This window comes from Panulirus ornatus, chromosome 9, assembly GCF_036320965.1.
Source record: "Panulirus ornatus isolate Po-2019 chromosome 9, ASM3632096v1, whole genome shotgun sequence".
In the NCBI taxonomy this organism is placed as follows: domain Eukaryota; kingdom Metazoa; phylum Arthropoda; class Malacostraca; order Decapoda; family Palinuridae; genus Panulirus; species Panulirus ornatus.
The window spans coordinates 27,802,248-27,821,987 of record NC_092232.1 but is presented as its reverse complement, the minus strand read 5'-3'; the positions used below and the strand labels follow the sequence as shown (position 1 = coordinate 27,821,987).

Genomic DNA, 19,740 nt, shown 5'->3' with positions numbered 1-19,740 from the left:
TCAGTGGATTGAATCAGGGCATGTGAAGCGTCTGGGGTAAACCATGGAAAGTTGTAAGGGGCCTGGATGCGGAAAGGGAGCCGTGGTTTCAGGCATTATTGCATGACAGCTGGAGACTGAGTGTGAACGAATGGGGCCTTTGTTATCTTTTCCTAGCGCTACCTCGCACACATGAGGGGGGAGGGGGATGGTATTCCATGTGTGGCGAGGTGGCGATGGGAATGAATAAAGGCAGGCAGTGTGTGCATGGGTATATATGTATGTGTCTGGGTGTGTATATATATGTGTACATTGAGATGTATGGGTGTGTATGTTTGCGTATGTGGACGTGTGTGTATATACATGTGTATGGGGGTGGGTTGGGCCATTTCTTTCTTCTGTTTCCTTGCGCTACCTCGCAAATGTGGGAGACAGCGACAAAGCAAAATAAATAAATAAATAAATATATAACACATTCTAGTAATTCCACTAACTCTCTTATAGAAAGTTCAAAATTTGTTTATATATGAGGCGAAATTCCCAACAGCTCTCCATGATCCATCAGTATGCTAAAGTTTTCCCTTTCCAGAATGGAAAAAATGGAAAAAAGGTGAGAACAAATGATGTAAGGAGACTGGAGAAAGAATGGGATGTATTTAGGGAAACGGTGATGGCTTGAGCAAAAGATGCTTGTGGCATGAGAAGCGTGGGAGGTGGGCAGATTAGAAAGGGTAGTGAGTGGTGGGATGGAGAAGTAAGATTATTAGTGAAAGAGAAGAGAGAGAGACATTTGGATGATTTTTGCAGGGAAATAATGCAATTGACTGGTAGATGTATAAAAGGAGGCAGGAGGTCAAGAGAAAGGTGCAAGAGGTGAAAAAGAGGGCAATTGAGAGTTGGGGTGAGAGAGTATCATTAAATTTTAAGAAGAATAAAAAGATATTTTGGTAGGAGGTAAATAAAGTGTGTAAGACAAGGGAACAAATGGGAACATAAGTGAAGGAGGCTAATGAGGAGGTGATAATAAATAGTGGTGATGTGAGAAGGAGATGGAGTGAGTACTTTGAAGGTTTGTTGAATGTGTTTGATGATAGAGTGGCAGATATAGGGTGTTTTGGTTGAGGTGGTGTGCAAAGTGAGAGGGTTAAGGAGAATGATTCGGTAAACAGAGAAGAGGTAGTAAAAGCTCTGTGGAAGATGAAAGCCGGCAAGACAGCGGGTTTGGATGGTATTGCAGTGGAATTTATTAAAAAAGGGGGTGACTGTGTTGTTGACTGGTTGGTAAGGTTATTTAATGTATGTATGACTCATGGTGAGGTGCCTGAGGATTGGTGGAATGCTTGCATAGTGCCATTGTACAAAGGCAAAGGGGATAAAGGTGAGTGCTTAAGTTACAGAGGTATAAGTTTGTCAAGTATTCCTGGGAAATTATATAGGAGGGTATTGATTGAGAGGGTGAAGGCATGTACAGAGCATCAGATTGGGGAAGAGCGGTGTGGTTTCAGAAGTGGCAGAGGCTGGGTGGATCAGGTGTTTGCTTTGAAGAATGTATGTGAGAAATAATTAAAAAAGCAAAGGGATTGTATGTAGCATTTATGGCTCTGGAGAAGGCATATGACAGAGTTGATTGAGATGCTCTGTTGAATGAATTAAGAATATATGGTAAGGAAAGCAATTTCTCAGAAGTGAAAAGTTTTTATCGAGGATGTAAGGCACGTGTGCAAGTAGGAAGAGAGGAAAGTGACTGGTTCTCAGTAAATGTCAGTTTGCGGCAGAGGTGTGTGATGTCTCCACGGTTGTTTAATTTGTTTATGGATGGGGTTGTTAGGGAGGTGAATGCAAAAGTTTAAGAAAGAGGGACAAGCATGCAGTCTGTTGTGGATGAGGGAGCTTGGGAAGTGAGTCAGTTGTTGTTCGTTGATGATACAGCACTGGTGGCTGATTCGGGTGAGAAACTGTAGAAGATGGTGGCTGAGTTTGATAAAGTGTGTGAAAGGAGATAGCTGAGAGTAAATGTGAATAAGAGCAAGGTTATTAGGTACAGTAGGAATGAGGGACAAGTCAACTGGGAGGTAAGTTTGAATGGAGAAAAACTGGAAGTGAAGTGTTTTAGATATCTGGGAGTGGATTTGGCAGTGGATGGAACCATGGAAACAGAAGTGAGTCATAGGGTGGGGGAGGGGGTGAAAGTTCTGGGAGCATTGAAAAATGTGTGGAAGGCAAGTATATGTATATACATACACGTCCACACACGCAAATATACATACCAATACATCTCAATGTATACATATATATACACACACAGACATATACATATATACACATGTACATAATTCATACTGTCTGACTTTATTCATTCCCATCGCCACCCCATCACGCATGAAATAACCCCCTCCCCCTCATGTGCGCGAGGTAACACTAGGAAGACAACAAAGGCCCCATTCGTTCACACTCAGTCTCTAGCTGTCATGTAATAATGCACCGAAACCACAGCTCCCTTTCCACATCTAGGCCCCACAGATCTTTCCATGGTTTACCCCTGATGCTTCACATGCCCTGGTTCAATCCAATGACAGCACGTCGACCCCAGTATACCACATCGTTCCAATTCACTCTATTCCTTGCACGCCTTTCATCCTCCTGCATGTTCAGGCCCCGATCACTCAAAATCTTTTTCACTCCAATTTGGTCTCCCACTTCTCGTTCCCTCCACCTCTGACACATATATCCTCTTGGTCAATCTTTCCTCACTCAATTCTCTCCATGTGACCAAACAATTTCAAAACACCCTCTTCTGATCTCTCAACCACACTCTTTTTATTACCACACATCTCTCTTACCCTTACATTACTTACTCGATCAAACCACCTCACACCACATATTGTCATCAAACATCTCATTTCCAGCACATCCATCCTCCTCCGCACAACTCTATCCATAGCCCATGCCTCGCAACCATACAACATTGTTGGATCCCCTATTCCTTCAAGCATACCCATTTTTGCTTTCCGAGATAATGTTCTTGACTTCCACACATTCTTCAAGGCTCCCAGAATTTTCGCCCTCTACCCCACCCTATGATTCACTGCCGCTTCTATGGTTCCATCCACTGCCAAATCCACTCCCAGATATCTAAAACACTTCACTTCCTCCATTCAAACTTACCTCCCAATTGACTTGACCCTCAACCCCACTGTACCTAATAACCTTGCTCATATTCACATTTACTCTCAACTTTCTTCTTTCACACACTTTACCAAACTCAGGCACCAGCTTCTGCAGTTTCTCACCCGAATCAGCCACCAGCGCTGTATCATCAGCGAAAAACAAATGACTCACTTCCCAAGCTCTCTCATCCACAACAGACTGCATACTTGCCCCTCTTTCCAAAACCCTTGCATTCACCTCCCTAACAACCCAATCCATAAACAAATTAAACAACCATGGAGACATCACATACCCCTGCCACAAACCTACATTCACTGAGAACCAAGTGTGTGTATGTGTGTGTGAGCAGATGTGCCTCTCTTCATATATTTACTGGCACTAATGCGGGAAACAGCAACCACATATGAAAAAATTATATACTTGGATAAATGCAGAGATCTTTCCAAGAAAGTTATATCAGATTATAGTTTCTTCTATTTACTTACCTATGTTCCAGTTGTCTATCTAGTGTTTTTGGATCAGAGGGAATGTATGATTCCATAAAGAAAATATATATGCCAGAAAAAAGGTTTTTTTTTTTTTTTTTTTTTTTTTTTTTTTTTTTTTTTTTTTTTTTTTAATACTTTGTCGCTGTCTCCCGCGTTTGTGAGGTAGCGCAAGGAAACAAGAAAAAAGGTAAATACTATAATTATTTCATAAATACTGTATACTATTTCCATCTCCTAGCTATCACAGGAGGGCCAGCAATTACAAGCAATTTATCTATTTACTTTCTTTCTCCAAAAAGTTAGTCTGAATTAAGAATAATTTCATTACAACCATGTATATATATTCAACTTTTCATTAATGTATGGACAACCACTCCAACTGATCACCCACATCCACTTTTATCATCTACTGTGCAGTGTCTGGACTATCATTTTTGAGCTCTCACTTTCTTACCTTATTGTTTTCTTTTTTCCACTTTCAAGCGCAATGAGTTCATCAGACTATTGCATCCAAGAAATCAACAGTTCTTACAACAAGTATGTCCTTGGCTTTAGATGGGGTGGCAGAGGTCAAAGATGGTCCAGCAGAAGTGGATCATGTATTTTCTCCTCTGATATTCTGATGGCTACTAATGTATATACTCAAAAACAATTAGCTCATTGCCTGGCAGAAGAAATATTCTGATGGCTACTGACGTATATACTCAAAAACAATTAGCTCATTGCCTGGCATTAGTTTCATGTGATGCTAAATCTTAATGCTGTCACTATGCTTATTCCTGACAATACCTCAAGAGTCTCTCCTGGTACTTCCTCACACAAGTCTCCTTCCCAAGCTCACTTATTCTCACCACCCTCTTCACCCCAACATTCACTCTTCTTTTCTGAAAACCCATACAAATCTTCACCTTAGCCTCCACAAGATAATGATCAGACATCCCTCCAGCTGCACCTCTCAGCACATTAACATCCAAAAGTCTCTCTTTCGCACGCCTGTCAATTAACACGTAATCCAATAACGCTCTCTGGCCATCTCTCCTACTTACATACGTATACTTATGTATATCTCGCTTTTTAAACCAGGTATTCCCAATCACCAGTCCTTTTTCAGCACATAAATCTACAAGCTCTTCACCATTTCCATTTACAACACTGAACACCTGATGTATACCAATTATTCCCTCAACTGCCACATTACTCACCTTTGCATTCAAATCACCCATCACTATAACCCAGTCTCGTGCATCAAAACCACTAACACACTCATTCAGCTGCTCCCAAAACACTTGCCTCTCATGATCTTTCTTCTCATGCCAAGGTGCAAATGCACCAATAATCACCCATCTCTCTCCATCAACTTTCAGTTTTACCCATATTAATCGAGAATTTACTTTCTTACATTCTATCACATACTCCCACAACTCCTGTTTCAGGAGTACTGCTACTCCTTCCCTTGCTCTTGTCCTCTCACTAACCCCTGACTTTACTCCCAAGACATTCCCAAACCACTCTTCCCCTTTACCCTTGAGCTTCGTTTCACTCAGAGCCAAAACATCCAGGTTCCTTTCCTCAAACATACTATCTATCTCTCCTTTTTTCACATCTTGGTTACATCCACACACATTTAGACACCCCAGTCTGAGCCTTTGAGGAGGATGAGCACTCCCCACGTGACTCCTTCTTCTGTTTCCCATTTTAGAAAGCTAAAAAATACAAGGAGGGGAGGATTTCTGGAAAAAGGTGAGAACAATGGAAGTAAGGGGAGTGGGGGAGGAATGGGATGTATTTAGGGAATCAGTGATGGATTGCGCAAAAGATGCTTGTGGCATGAGAAGAGTGGGAGGTGGGTTGATAAGAAAGGGTAGTGAGTGGTGGGATGAAGAAGTAAGATTATTAGTGAAAGAGAAGAGAGAGGCATTTGGACGATTTTTGCCGGGAAAAAATGCAATTCAGTGGGAGATGTATAAAAGAAAGAGACAGGAGGTCAAGAGAAAGGTGCAAGAGGTGAAAAAGAGGGCAATTGAGAGTTGGGGTGAGAGAGTATCATTAAATTTTAGGGAGAAAAAAAAAGATGTTTTGGAAGGAGGTAAATAAAGTGCGTAAGACAAGGGAGCAAATGGGAACTTCAGTGAAGGGAGTTAATGGGGAGGTGATAACAAGTAGTGGTGATGTGAGAAGGAGATGGAGTGAGTATTTTGAAGGTTTGTTGAATGTGTTTGATGATAGAGTGGCAGATATAGGGTGTTTTGGTCGAGGTGGTGTGCAAAGTGAGAGGGTTAGGGAAAATGATTTGGTAAACAGAGAAGAGGCAGTAAAAGCTTTGCGGAAGATGAAAGCCGGCAAGGCAGCAGGTTTGGATGGTATTGCAGTGGAATTTATTAAAAAAGGGGGTGACTGTATTATTGACTCGTTGGTAAGGTTATTAAATGTATGTATGACTCACGGTGAGGTGCCTGAGGATTGGCGGAATGCATGCATAGTGCCATTGTACAAAGGCAAAGGGGATAAGAGTGAGTGCTCAAATTACATAGGTATAAGTTTGTTGAGTATTCCTGGTAAATTATATGGGAGGGTATTGATTCAGAGGGTGAAGGCATGTACAGAGCATTAGATTGGGGAAGAGCAGTGTGGTTTCATAAGTGGTAGAGGATGTGTGGATCAGGTGTTTGCTTTGAAGAATGTATATGAGAAATACTTAGAAAAGCAAATGGATTTGTATGTAGCATTTATGGATCTGGAGAAGGCATATGATAGAGTTGATAGAGATGCTCTGTGGAAGGTATTAAGAATATATGGTGTGGGAGGCAAGTTGTTAGAAGCAGTGAAAAGTTTTTATCGAGGATGTAAGGCATGTGTACGTGTAGGAAGAGAGGAAAGTGATTGGTTCTCAGTGAATGTAGGTTTGCAGCAGGGGTGTGTGATGTCTCCATGGTTGTTTAATTTGTTTATGGATGGGGTTGTTAGGGAGGTGAATGCAAGAGTTTTGGAAAGAGGGGCAAGTATGAAGTCTGTTGGGGATGAGAGAGCTTGGGAAGTGAGTCAGTTGTTGTTCGCTGATGATACAGCGCTGGTGACTGATTCATGTGAGAAACTGCAGAAGCTGGTGACTGAGTTTGGTAAAGTGTGTGAAAGAAGAAAGTTAAGAGTAAATGTGAATAAGAGCAAGGTAATTAGGTACAGTTGGGTTGAGGGTCAAGTCAATTGGGAGGTAAGTTTGAATGGAGAAAAACTGGAGGAAGTTAAGTGTTTTAGATATCTGGGAGTGGATCTGGCAGTGGATGGAACCATGGAAGCGGAAGTGAATCATAGGGTGGGGGAGGGGGCGAAAATCCTGGGAGCATTGAAGAATGTGTGGAAGTCGAGAACATTATCTCGGAAAGCAAAAATGGGTATGTTTGAAGGAATAGTGGTTCCAACAATGTTGTATGGTTGCGAGGCGTGGGCTATGGATAGAGTTGTGCGCAGGAGGATGGATGTGCTGGAAATGAGATGTTTGAGGACAATGTGTGGTGTGAGGTGGTTTGATCGAGTAAGTAACGTAAGGGTAAGAGAGATGTGTGGAAATAAAAAGAGCGTGGTTGAGAGCAGAAGAGGGTGTTTTGAAATGGTTTGGGCACATGGAGAGAATGAGTGAGGAAAGATTGACCAAGAGGAAATATGTGTCGGAGGTGGAGGGAACGAGGAGAAGTGGGAGACCAAATTGGAGGTGGAAAGATGGAGTGAAAAAGATTTTGTGTGATCAGAGCCTGAACATGCAGGAGGGTGAAAGGAGGGCAAGGAATAGAGTGAACTGGATCGATGTGGTATACCGGGGTTGACGTGCTGTCAGTGGATTGAATCAGGGCATGTGAAGCGTCTGGGGTGAACCATGGAAAGCTGTGTAGGTATGTATATTTGCGTGTGTGGACGTATGTATATACATGTGTATGGGGGTGGGTTGGGCCATTTCTTTCGTCTGTTTCCTTGCGCTACCTCGCAAACGTGGGGGGAAAAAAAAAAAAAAAAAAAACTCAAGCATAGAATTTAAGAGGGTGCTGCCATTGCTACATCTTGCAGCACTTGATTTTTGGTGCAGAGGTCACAACATCCCACAGAGAATTGGTTGATAAAACAAAAAAATAAATTCATGCCCTGGTTGTTTAAAAAGATATGGTCAATCACATAAAGTTTTCCTTTTATATCATAAGCAACAACAATCTTAATGGGACAAGTAACTATAATACACAAATACAGCTCCACAGAAAATGAATTATGTGCATTTATAAAGCCACTTCAGATTCAATACCTAGACTGAAGTTCAAAGATTCATTTGTCATTAATGGAAAGAAATAAATAATTTGAAAAATCATAAATTAATACCTACCCCTTGGTAGAGATTTTGACTTTCTGGGTGGACTAGGTGACCTTGGAAGAGGTGGAGGTGATCTTCCACGAGCTGAGGACCTACTGTTCCTTGGGCTAATAGAACGAGATCTGTTTCTGGATCTTGATTTTCTCTCACGAGACCTGGATCTACGAGGACTTCGAGAACGTCTTGGGCTTCGACTACGTGACCGTGTGCGAGAGCGTCGATACCTGATAATGATGTACATAAGCTTTATTTTGCTTCTCTGTATATTCTCATTAAATCAATATGTTATGTAAATTCAGTATATAAGTATGACACACTATAAGCAATATTTACCTCTTGGTAAGTGGTGATCTTCTTCTCCTATCGTCATATTTTGTACGACCACTTCGGCCCCTTGATCGTGATCTTCGAGATCTTTCTCTACTGCGTGAACCTGATCGAGATCTAGAACGTGACCTTCCCCTAGACAGAGACCTTCGCCTTCCCCGTCTATCATCTCGATCTCGGTCCTTAAAACAGAAAAAATGGGGTTGCAGGTGACCTGACTTCTTTTTTTATATAATAAAGAAATACTAAACATAAATCCAGCATTAACAATATAAATGACAAGCCTCTTCTTAATACACTTACAGAATAAAACAAATGAATATCTAAATACAGCATAATAATGCACATGCCTTTATGGTTTTGTTGTTGTTCCATCAACATTCCTTACTGGCAACAGCATTGCATTTAGATAATCCAGTTAATTCTCAGTGCAATTTCAAACACCTAGCAGACAAGAGGTATAAAACCTGGGAGTGTGTTCGGCTTCTGATAAGCAGTCATAGATTGAATGTTAAGAGCCTACTGTGGGTTGGTGACAATGTAGGGAAGAATGGTTCTGTTTGAGATCTAAGTTTGCACCTAAGCTTCCAGTGACAGGTGGAGGCCAAAAGTAATAACACCTATTACTGAGGATAATATAGATTAAAAAACCAATCCAAGGATACTTGAAAGAATTCTGTGCTAGGAACCCTTCCTATTATAAATAGTCCAGCACTGCAGGTGCTCAGGTATATGAAGAAACAGACTAACCCTCAAACAGCAGATTTGTCTCCATCATCCATCTCTGTATGTGGAAAATATATGTAAATGAATGGGATATGCACATGAGAAAGCAGCAGATGGCCATGAGGAAGGTGTACAGGTTGAAAAAGGCAACTGAGTTGGAGGAGCAAAGTATCAGTAACGTTCAGGGAGAATAAGATGTTTTAGGAAAGAGGTTAATTGTATATTACTTTATTATCTATTCATTTTATCTTGCTTTGTCGCTGTCTAACACACTACTAACTACTAACACACTCACTCAGCTGCTCCCAAAACACTTGCCTTTCATGATCTTTCTTCTCATGCCCAGGTGCATATGCACCAATAATCACCCATCTCTCTCCATCAACTTTCAGTTTTACCCATATCAATCTAGAGTTTACTTTCTTACACTTTATCACATACTCCCACAACTCCTGTTTCAGGAGTAGTGCTACTCCTTCCCTTGCACTTGTCATCTCACTAACCCCTGACTTTACTCCCAAGACATTCCCACACCACTCTTCCCCTTTATCCTTGAGCTTCGTTTCACTCAGAGCCTAAACATCCAGGTTCCTTTCCTCAAACATACTACCTATCTCTCCTTTTTTCTCATCTTGGTTACATCCACACACATTTGAACACCCCAATCTGAGCCTTCGAGGAGGATGAGCACTCCCCGTGTGACTCCTTCTTCTGTTTCCCCTTTTATAAAGTTAAAAATTTAAGGAGGGACGGTTTCCAGACCCCCGCTCCCGTCACCTTTAGTCGCCTTCTATGACACATAAGGAATGCATGGGAAGTATTCTTTCTCATCTATCCCCTGGGATATATATATATATATATATATTATTTTCTTATATTTTTTTTATTATACTTTGTCGCTGTCTCCCGCGTTTGCGAGGTAGCGCAAGGAAACAGACGAAAGAAATGGCCCAACCTCCCCCCATACACATGTATATACATACGTCCACATACGCAAATATACATACCTACACAGCTTTCCATGGTTTACCCCAGACGCTTCACATGCCTTGATTCAATCCACTGACAGCACGTCAACCCCGGTATACCACATCGCTCCAATTCACTCTATTCCTTGCCCTCCTTTCACCCTCCTGCATGTTCAGGCCCCGATCACACAAAATCTTTTTCACTCCATCTTTCCACCTCCAATTTGGTCTCCCTCTTCTCCTCGTTCTCTCCACCTCCGACACATATATCCTCTTGGTCAGTCTTTCCTCACTCATTCTCTCCATGTGCCCAAACCACTTCAAAACACCCTCTTCTGCTCTCTCAACCACGCTCTTTTTATTTCCACACATCTCTCTTACCCTTATGTTACTCACTCGATCAAACCACCTCACACCACACACTGTCCTCAAACATCTCATTTCTAGCACCTCCATCCTCCTGCGCACAACTCTATCCATAGCCCACGCCTCGCAACCATACAACATTGTTGGAACCACTATTCCTTCAAACATACCCATTTTTGCTTTCCGAGATAATGTTCTCGACTTCCACACATTTTTCAAGGCCCCCAGAATTTTCGCCCCCTCCCCCACCCTATGATCCACTTCCGCTTCCATGGTTCCATCCGCTGCCAGATCCACTCCCAGATATCTAAAACACTTCACTTCCTCCAGTTTTTCTCCATTCAAACTCACCTCCCAATTGACTTGACCCTCAACCCTACTGTACCTAATGACCTTGCTCTTATTCACATTTACTCTTAACTTTCTTCTTTCACACACTTTACCAAACTCAGTCACCAGCTTCTGCAGTTTCTCACATGAATCAGTCACCAGCGCTGTATCATCAGCGAACAACAACTGACTCACTTCCCAAGCTCTCTCATCCCCAACAGACTTCATACTTGCCCCTCTTTCCAAAACTCTTGCATTTACCTACCTAACAACCCCATCCATAAACAAATTAAACAACCATGGAGACATCACACACCCCTGCTGCAAACCTACATTCACTGACAACCAATCACTTTCCTCTCTTCCTACACGTACACATGCCTTACATCCTCGATAAAAACTTTTCACTGCTTCTAACAACTTTCCTCCCACACCATATATTCTTAATACCTTCCACAGAGCATCTCTATCAACTCTATCATATGCCTTCTCCAGATCCATAAATGCTACATACAAATCCATTTGCTTTTCTAAGTATTTCTCACATGCATTCTTCAAAGCAAACACCTGATCCACACATCCTCTACCACTTCTGAAACCACACTGCTCTTCCCCAATCTGATGCTCTGTCCATGCCTTCACCCTCTCAATCAATACCCTCCCATATAATTTACCAGGAATACTCAACAAACTTATACCTCTGTAATTTGAGCACTCACTCTTATCCCCTTTGCCTTTGTACAATGGCACTATGCATGCATTCTGCCAATCCTCAGGCACCTCACCATGATTCATACATACATTAAATAACCTTACCAACCAGTCAACAATACAGTCACCCCCTTTTTTAATAAATTCCACTGCAATACCATCCAAACCTGCTGCCTTGCCGGCTTTCATCTTCCGCAAAGCTTTCACTACCTCTTCTCTGTTTACCAAATCATTTTCCCTAACCCTCTCACTTTGCACACCACCTCGACCAAAACACCCTATATCTGCCACTCTATCATCAAACACATTCAACAAACCTTCAAAATACTCACTCCATCTCCTTCTCACATCACCACTACTTGTTATCACCTCCCCATTTGCGCCCTTCACCGAAGTTCCCATTTGCTCCCTTGTCTTACGCACTTTATTTACCTCCTTCCAGAACATCTTTTTATTTTCCCTAAAATTTAATGATACTCTCTCACCCCAACTCTCATATTTTTTTCTTTTTTTTTTTTTGCTTTGTCGCTGTCTCCCGCGTTTGCGAGGTAGCGCAAGGAAACAGACGAAAGAAATGGCCCAACCCACCCCCATACGCATGTATATGCACACGCAAATACACATACCTACACAGCTTTCCATGGTTTACCCCAGACGCTTCACATGCCTTGATTCAATCCACTGACAGCACGTCAACCCCGGTATACCACATCGCTCCAATTCACTCTATTCCTTGCCCTCCTTTCAGCCTCCTGCATGTTCAGGCCCCGATCACACAAAATCTTTTTCACTCCATCTTTCCACCTCCAATTTGGTCTCCCTCTTCTCCTCGTTCCCTCCACCTCCGACACATATATTCTCTTGGTCAATCTTTCCTCACTCATTCTCTCCATGTGCCCGAACCATTTCAAAACACCCTCTTCTGCTCTCTCAACCACGCTCTTTTTATTTCCACACATCTCTCTTACCCTTACGTTACTTACTCGATCAAACCACCTCACACCACACATTGTCCTCAAACATCTCATTTCCAGCACATCTATCCTCCTGCGCACAACTCTATCCATAGCCCACGCCTCGCAACCATACAACATTGTTGGAACCACTATTCCTTCAAACATACCCATATATATATATTTTTTTTTTTTGCTTTGTCGCTGTCTCCCGCGATTGCGAGGTAGCGCAAGGAAACAGATGAAAGAAATGGCCCAACCCACCCCCATACACATGTATATACATACGTCCACACACGCAAATATACATACCTACACAGCTTTCCATGGTTTACCCCAGACGCTTCACATGCCCTGATTCAATCCACTGACAGCACGTCAACCCTGGTATACCACATCGATCCAATTCACTCTATTCCTTGCCCTCCTTTCACCCTCCTGCATGTTCAGGCCCCGATCACACAAAATCTTTTTCACTCCATCTTTCCACCTCCAATTTGGTCTCCCACTTCTCCTCGTTCCCTCCACCTCCGACACATATATCCTCTTGGTCAAGCTTTCCTCACTCATTCTCTCCATATGTCCAAACCAGCATAGGCTATAGATACGGTTGTAAGGAGGAGGTAGATGTGCTTGAAATGAAAAGTTTGAGGACAATATGTGGTGTGAGGTGGTTTGATCGAGTAAGTAATGAAAGGGTAAAAGAGATGTGTGGTAATATAAGGAGTGTGTTTGAGAGAGCAGAAGAGGGTGTATTGAAATGGCATGGACATATGGAGAGAATGAGTGAGGATTGACAAAGAGGATATATGTGTCAGATGTGGAGGGAACAAGGAGAAGCAGGAGATCAAATTGGAGGTGGAAGGATGGAGTGAAAACAATTTTCAGCGATCAGGACCTGAATATACAAGAAAGTGAGAGGCGTGAATGGAACAATGTGATTTAGAACGATGTGGTATACCAGAATCAACGTGCTGTCAATGGACTCAACTAGGGCATGTGAAACATCTGGGGTAAACCATGGAAAGGTCTGTGGGGCCTGGATGTGGACAGGGACCTGTGGTTTCGGTGCATTACACATGACAGCTAGAGACTGAGTGTGAACGAATGAGGCATTTTTTGTCTTTTCCTGGCAATGTCTCGCTGCAGCAGGGGGTAGCGATGTTGTTTCCTGTAGGGAGGGGTAGCAACGGGAATGGATGAAGGCAAGCAAGTATGCTTGTGGCACAAGAAGAGAGAGTGGGAGGTGGGTTGATTAGAAAGGGTAGTGAGTGGTGGGATGAAGAAGTAAGATTATTAGTGAAAGAGAAGAGAGAGGCATTTGGACGATTTTTGCAGGGAAAAAATGCAGTTGAGTGGGAGATGTATAAAAGAAAGAGACAGGAGGTCAAGAGAAAGGTGCAAGAGGTGAAAAAGAGGGCAAATGAGAGTTGGGGTGAGAGAGTATCATTAAATTTTAGGGAGAATAAAAAGATGTTCTGGAAGGAGGTAAATAAAGTGCGTAAGACAAGGGAGCAAATGGGAACTTCAGTGAAGGGCGCAAATGGGGAGGTGATAACAAGTAGTGGGGATGTGAGAAGGAGATGGAGTGAGTATTTTGAAGGTTTGTTGAATGAGTTTGATGATAGAGTGGCAGATATAGGGTGTCTTGGTCAAGGTGGTGTGCAAAGTGAGAGGTTAGGGAAAATGATTTGGTAAACAGAGAAGAGGTAGTAAAACCTTTGCGGAAGATGAAAGCCGGCAAGGCAGCAGGTTTGGATGGTATTGCAGTGGAACTTATTAAAAAAGGGGGTGACTGTATTATTGACTGGTTGGTAAGGTTATTTAATGTATGTATGAATCATGGTGAGGTGCCTGAGGATTGGCGGAATGCGTGCATAGTGCCATTCTACAAAGGCAAAGGGGATAAGAGTGAGTGCTCAAATTACAGAGGTATAAGTTTGTTGAGTATTCCTGGTAAATTATATGGGAGGGTATTGATTGAGAGGGTGAAGGCATGTACAGAGCATCAGATTGGGGAAGAGCAGTGTGGTTTTAGAAGTGGTAGAGGATGTGTGGATCAGGTGTTTGCTTTGAAGAATGTATGTGAGAAATACTTAAAAAAGCAAATGGATTTGTATGTAGCATTTATGGATCTGGAGAAGGCATATGATAGAGTTGATAGAGATGCTCTGTGGAAGGTATTAAGAATATATGGTGTGGGAGGCAAGTTGTTAGAAGCAGTGAAAAGTTTTTATCGAGGATGTATGGCATGTGTACGTGTAGGAAGAGAGGAAAGTGATTGGTTCTCAGTGAATGTAGGTTTGCGGCAGGGGTGTGTGATGTCTCCATGGTTGTTTAATTTGTTTATGGATGGGGTTGTTAGGGAGGTAAATGCAAGAGTTTTGGAAAGAGGGGCAAGTATGAAGTCTGTTGTGGATGAGAGAGCTTGGGAAGTGAGTCAGTTGTTGTTCGCTGATGATACAGCGCTGGTGACTGATTCATGTGAGAAACTGCAGAAGCTGGTGACTGAGTTTGGTAAAGTGTGTGAAAGAAGAAAGTTAAGAGTAAATGTGAATAAGAGCAAGGTCATTAGGTACAGTAGGGTTGAGGGTCAAGTCAATTGGGAGGTAAGTTTGAATGGAGAAAAACTGGAGGAAGTAAAGTGTTTTAGATATCTGGGAGTGGATCTGGCAGCGGATGGAACCATGGAAGCGGAAGTGGATCATAGGGTGGGGGAGGGGGCGAAAATTCTGGGAGCCTTGAAGAAGGTGTGGAAGTCGAGAACATTATCTCGGAAAGCAAAAATGGGTATGTTTGAAGGAATAGTGGTTCCAACAATGTTGTATGGTTGCGAGGCGTGGGCTATGGATAGAGTTGTGCGCAGGAGGATGGATGTGCTAGAAATGAGATGTTTGAGGACAATGTGTGGTGTGAGGTGGTTTGATCGAGTAAGTAACGAAAGGGTAAGAGAGATGTGTGGAAATAAAAAGAGCGTGGTTGAGAGAGCAGAAGAGGGTGTTTTGAAATGGTTTGGGCACATGGAGAGAATGAGTGAGGAAAGATTGACCAAGAGGATATATGTGTCGGAGGTGGAGGGAACGCGGAGAAGTGGAAGACCAAATTGGAGGTGGAAAGATGGAGTGATAAAGATTTTGTGTGATCGGGGCCTGAACATGCAGGAGGGTGAAAGGAGGGCAAGGAATAGAGTGAATTGGATCGATGTGGTATACCGGGGTTGACGTGCTGTCAGTGGATTGAATCAGGGCATGTGAAGCGTCTGGGGTAAACAATGGAAAGCTGTGTAGGTATGTATATTTGCGTGTGTATATACATGTGTATGAGGGTGGGTTGGGCCATTTCTTTCGTCTGTTTCCTTGCGCTACCTCGCAAACGCGGGAGACAGCGGCAAAAAAAAAAAAAATATATATGTATAAGTCTGTGTAAGATAAAGAAGAATGTAATGGGCCTATGGGCTGATTATGCACCCTTAAAGGAAAGGGGTGAGGTTGTAACTAAAAAGAGAAAACTATAGATAAGCATCAAAATCCATCTGAATTTTCAGCTCTCAAATCCCCAATACAGATAAAACTCAACATCCTTCATAAGTGGTTACCTTAGACTAGGTGCAAGAATAATCCCTAACTCATTACTGATCTTACTTATCATTTCTTCGTTAACCATCAGAATCCACATTTCTAGAACAAATTTCATCAGCACATACAGGTACACCACCGATTTTCCAGCAACTGATGGTTCGGCACCTTTAGTGCAGACAAAATTACATGAGAGAACTTGAAATGACCACAGCCACCAGACTAATTTACTTGATGGCCTTAGATGGCATTGTGTGTAGGGTGCACATATTTACATTCTTTACACTGCACTTGTCGGTGGTGATACCGCAATTCTGAGATTCTTAGCTTATTTTGCTTAGATTTAACCCTAGCTATGGTTTCTAAGACATATGAGAGTGTCAAACATGGTGTCAAACGTAAACACTAGTCCATACCAATCCACGATAAAGAAGAACTGTTGAAAAAAATGGGCCATGGTGTTTCAGTGCGTAAGCTGTGTGACATCTACAGTATTGGTTAAACAACTGTTTATGATATAAGGAAGCAAAGGGAGAAAATACTGAAATTCTATCCAGACACTGATTCCAAGAAGCAAATGATGATTAGAAGAACTAAGAAAGGTGGTAAGAGTACTGAGCACAATTGAGTGATGATGGAATGGTTTCGGCAGCATCGGAGTGATGGAGTGGACTTGTCGGGTAGCATGATAATGAACGAGGCAAAGTTGTTCCATAAAGAACTTAAATTACAACATGAGTGTGACTATAGTGAAGGATGGCTTCAAAGATTCAAGAAGTGTCATGTAATTTCCATGAACAAAGTGTGCAGAGAAAAGCGGTCTGCAAACCACGAAGGAGCTGCCGAGTATGTGGACGAATCTGCAAAACTCATAGCTGGCGAGCACCTCAGTCCTGAACAGGTGTATAATGCAGACAAAACTGCATTATTCTGGCGATGGACACCAAGGAAAACACTAACAACAGAAGACGAAGAAGACCTCAAAGGATTCAAACAATCTAAGGACAAACTTACCATCTTAGTGTGCTCAAACATTGAATATTTGTTTAATTCAAATTTCTAGCAGTCCATGGTATACTTTTGACACATGGGAGATGTATAATTAGTGGGTTAGAGGTGTGTTGATGAATTATGATCATGTGATAACGGATGGTCCGGCAAATGATTAATCTGGCAAGGCTTTGGAACCAACAGTGCCAGAAAATTGGTGGTGTACCTGTATATCTCTGGATGGAATTCATGACAAAAGTACAGTATGTAAGTTTAAGCATCTACATGCAAATAACAAGAAACTAACAACTAAATTCTTGGCAAAAAATGAATGGATTTCACCTATGAAAAATACAGAACTCTTCCATTAAAATTCAGGAAAATACAAACAGAATTCTACTACAGCAACAGTTACAAGGGGGCTTAAGTTATGGATAAGGTAATAGTAATGACAGTAAACATGATACATATTATCATATTAAGAGCATCAGTGTGTCAAAGTGGCTTCCCTAATTCTCTAGCAATCCATGAAGTACTTTATTATTCTGAAGTCATGTGAGACCTCATGTCTGCTATAACCTCTCAGCTCCTGGGTGATCATGCTGTTAACTGGGTGGAGTTCACAATCTATATGTACCCAAATGATATTCTATCTCATAATGAAATCATATCACCATAATTTAACTTTGAAATATAATTATATCTAATCTTATTTTGAAGTTAATCAAATAAGTGTACAGTAAATGACTTACAGTGTCCGACTTTCTTGATCGCTGGGAAGATGACACTTCTTCTTTGCGTGTGACAACAGAGACTGGAGGTGGCAATGGTGGGGCTGATTCAGGGGGTGGAGGAGGAGGAGGAGGAGCAACAGCAGAATTTGGTGGAGGGGGAGGTGGAGTAGGGTGCATGCTGGTTGAAGAGGAAGCAGGTGCAGGGGGAACAGTGTTTGGGGGGGTTGTGGAATCAGGAGAGTGACCTGATGATTGCTTAGTGGTAGGTGTTGGTGGCAGTGGTGGAGGCCCACTATCACTGCTGTTATTAATATTAGAAGATGATGTGTCTAAGGTGAAAGAGTTGGAGGATGACGATGATGGAGTAGAACGATTTGGCAAGTATGATCCTGCTGTTGTTACCTGAAGAAACTTGTCTACAAATGATCTTGTGTCTGAAAAAAGAAAACTACATAAGAATTCTGACATAAAAAAGATGATGGCATTACACATCAAGACATTTATCACATTAGCACTTATATATTCCCCTAAACTTTATTTACATCTTTAATGTTCCTAAATGTGCTATATTTGATGCATTAAACATATACAACATATGCAACATATAATCTAGTAATGAAGGTGACACTAGAGGTTTATCTCAGCTACCAAGTGGCCTTATGAGTTTACATAAGTAAAAATAAAAAATAAAAAAAGTTTAAATTTTTGGTATCTTTCCCTTATTCGGGGGTTTCTTCTTTCAGGCACATCCACACTGTAATCCTATCATTCATATGTAAAATTCTTAAGTTAATACATCTTACTTTTTTGTCCTATCAATGCTTATCCAAATAATATCTTTAAAACTATTTCACAGGCCATATAAGCACAGTTTCTCCTAAATAATTAAACACAATTTAGCCTAGGTTAAGTGTGTTATTACTTAGTTATAAAAAAAGCAAATTTCCTTTTCTTGAACGTAAGTTAGGTTAGCTTGCTGTAGGATACAATACATGAACCAAAAACTGTATATGAATGCAAACAGATCATCATTCCTAAAGTCAAATTAATACCAGTTAGCTTAACATCCATATCTGGTAAATGTATGGAAACCACCATTCATGACATGACTATCAATCATTTAGAGCAGTGCCTCATAACCAGTATGCCTCAACAATGTCCCTAGTGTCCTATGGTACATTCCTAAAAAGAAAAAAAAAACAAATTGCATTGTCATAACAAACAACTACAATAATCATTCTATGAAAACAGTTTTCTATAACACTTGAATATACATGTGATTGTAAAGGCACTATATTTGTTTTACTTTCCTTATCATTACATTCAGAAAGATTTTCATTTTACTTCCTTTAGCTGCATAATGAGTAATTATGTTCAGAAGATACAGGCAAAATCTGATTTGGTATGCCATGAGGATCAAGCAAACTTGAAAATGTGCTGGGAAATAACATTGAGAAGCAATTATTGAGAAGACCACCATGTAATCAATGATTCCCAGCAAGGTTTTTGATGAAACTGTTCATGCCTGACAAATCTGCTTTATTTTCTCTTATGATACAATCAACTTGTAAGATGACAGTAAAGGAGTTCAATTGTCATCAACTTAGATTTTCAGAAAGTATTCAATAAAGTACTGTACAAGGGATTGAAAAAAGTTGAGTTGGATGGTATACATTGGGTGTCCTTCAGTGGTTAGAAAAGATGTTAACTAATTATAAACAGAAAAGTGATTTATGGTCAAGCATCAGGATGGTTAAAAGAAACAAGCAGTGTGCTGCTGGGATCAGTCTCAGGACCATTTCTCATTCTCGTGTATATCTTAGAAAATGACATTGGGCTGTGTCCAAAGATATCAAAACTAGCAGATGATGCTAAGCTGGGAAATAAAGCAACAACAAAAACTGAATATCTGCAGCTTCAAGCTGACATACACAAACTGATGGACTAGACTCGCATGTGGTACCATAATTTTCATAAAAACAAACTGGCACAGTAAAAAAAAAAAAAAAGACAAACTACATGTCGAATTCTGTTGAGTTCCAAAAGATATATAAGGAAAAAGACTTAGGTCTAA

General features: G+C 41.3%; 1 protein-coding gene across 2 annotated transcripts in view; it reads right to left on the bottom strand.

Annotated features, from left to right (window-relative positions):
• The window catches only part of swm (Zinc finger protein swm), a 240,896-nt gene that overhangs the window by 163,677 nt on the left and 57,479 nt on the right, over positions 1 to 19,740 (bottom strand). For both annotated transcript variants that reach the window (XM_071664921.1, XM_071664922.1), the window contains exons 3-5: positions 17,685 to 18,100; positions 8,320 to 8,495; positions 7,999 to 8,210 (exon numbers count right to left, since the gene is read on the bottom strand). In XM_071664921.1, coding sequence (XP_071521022.1) covers positions 7,999 to 8,210; positions 8,320 to 8,495; positions 17,685 to 18,100 — 804 coding nt within the window. The remainder of the gene's footprint in view (positions 1 to 7,998; positions 8,211 to 8,319; positions 8,496 to 17,684; positions 18,101 to 19,740) is intronic.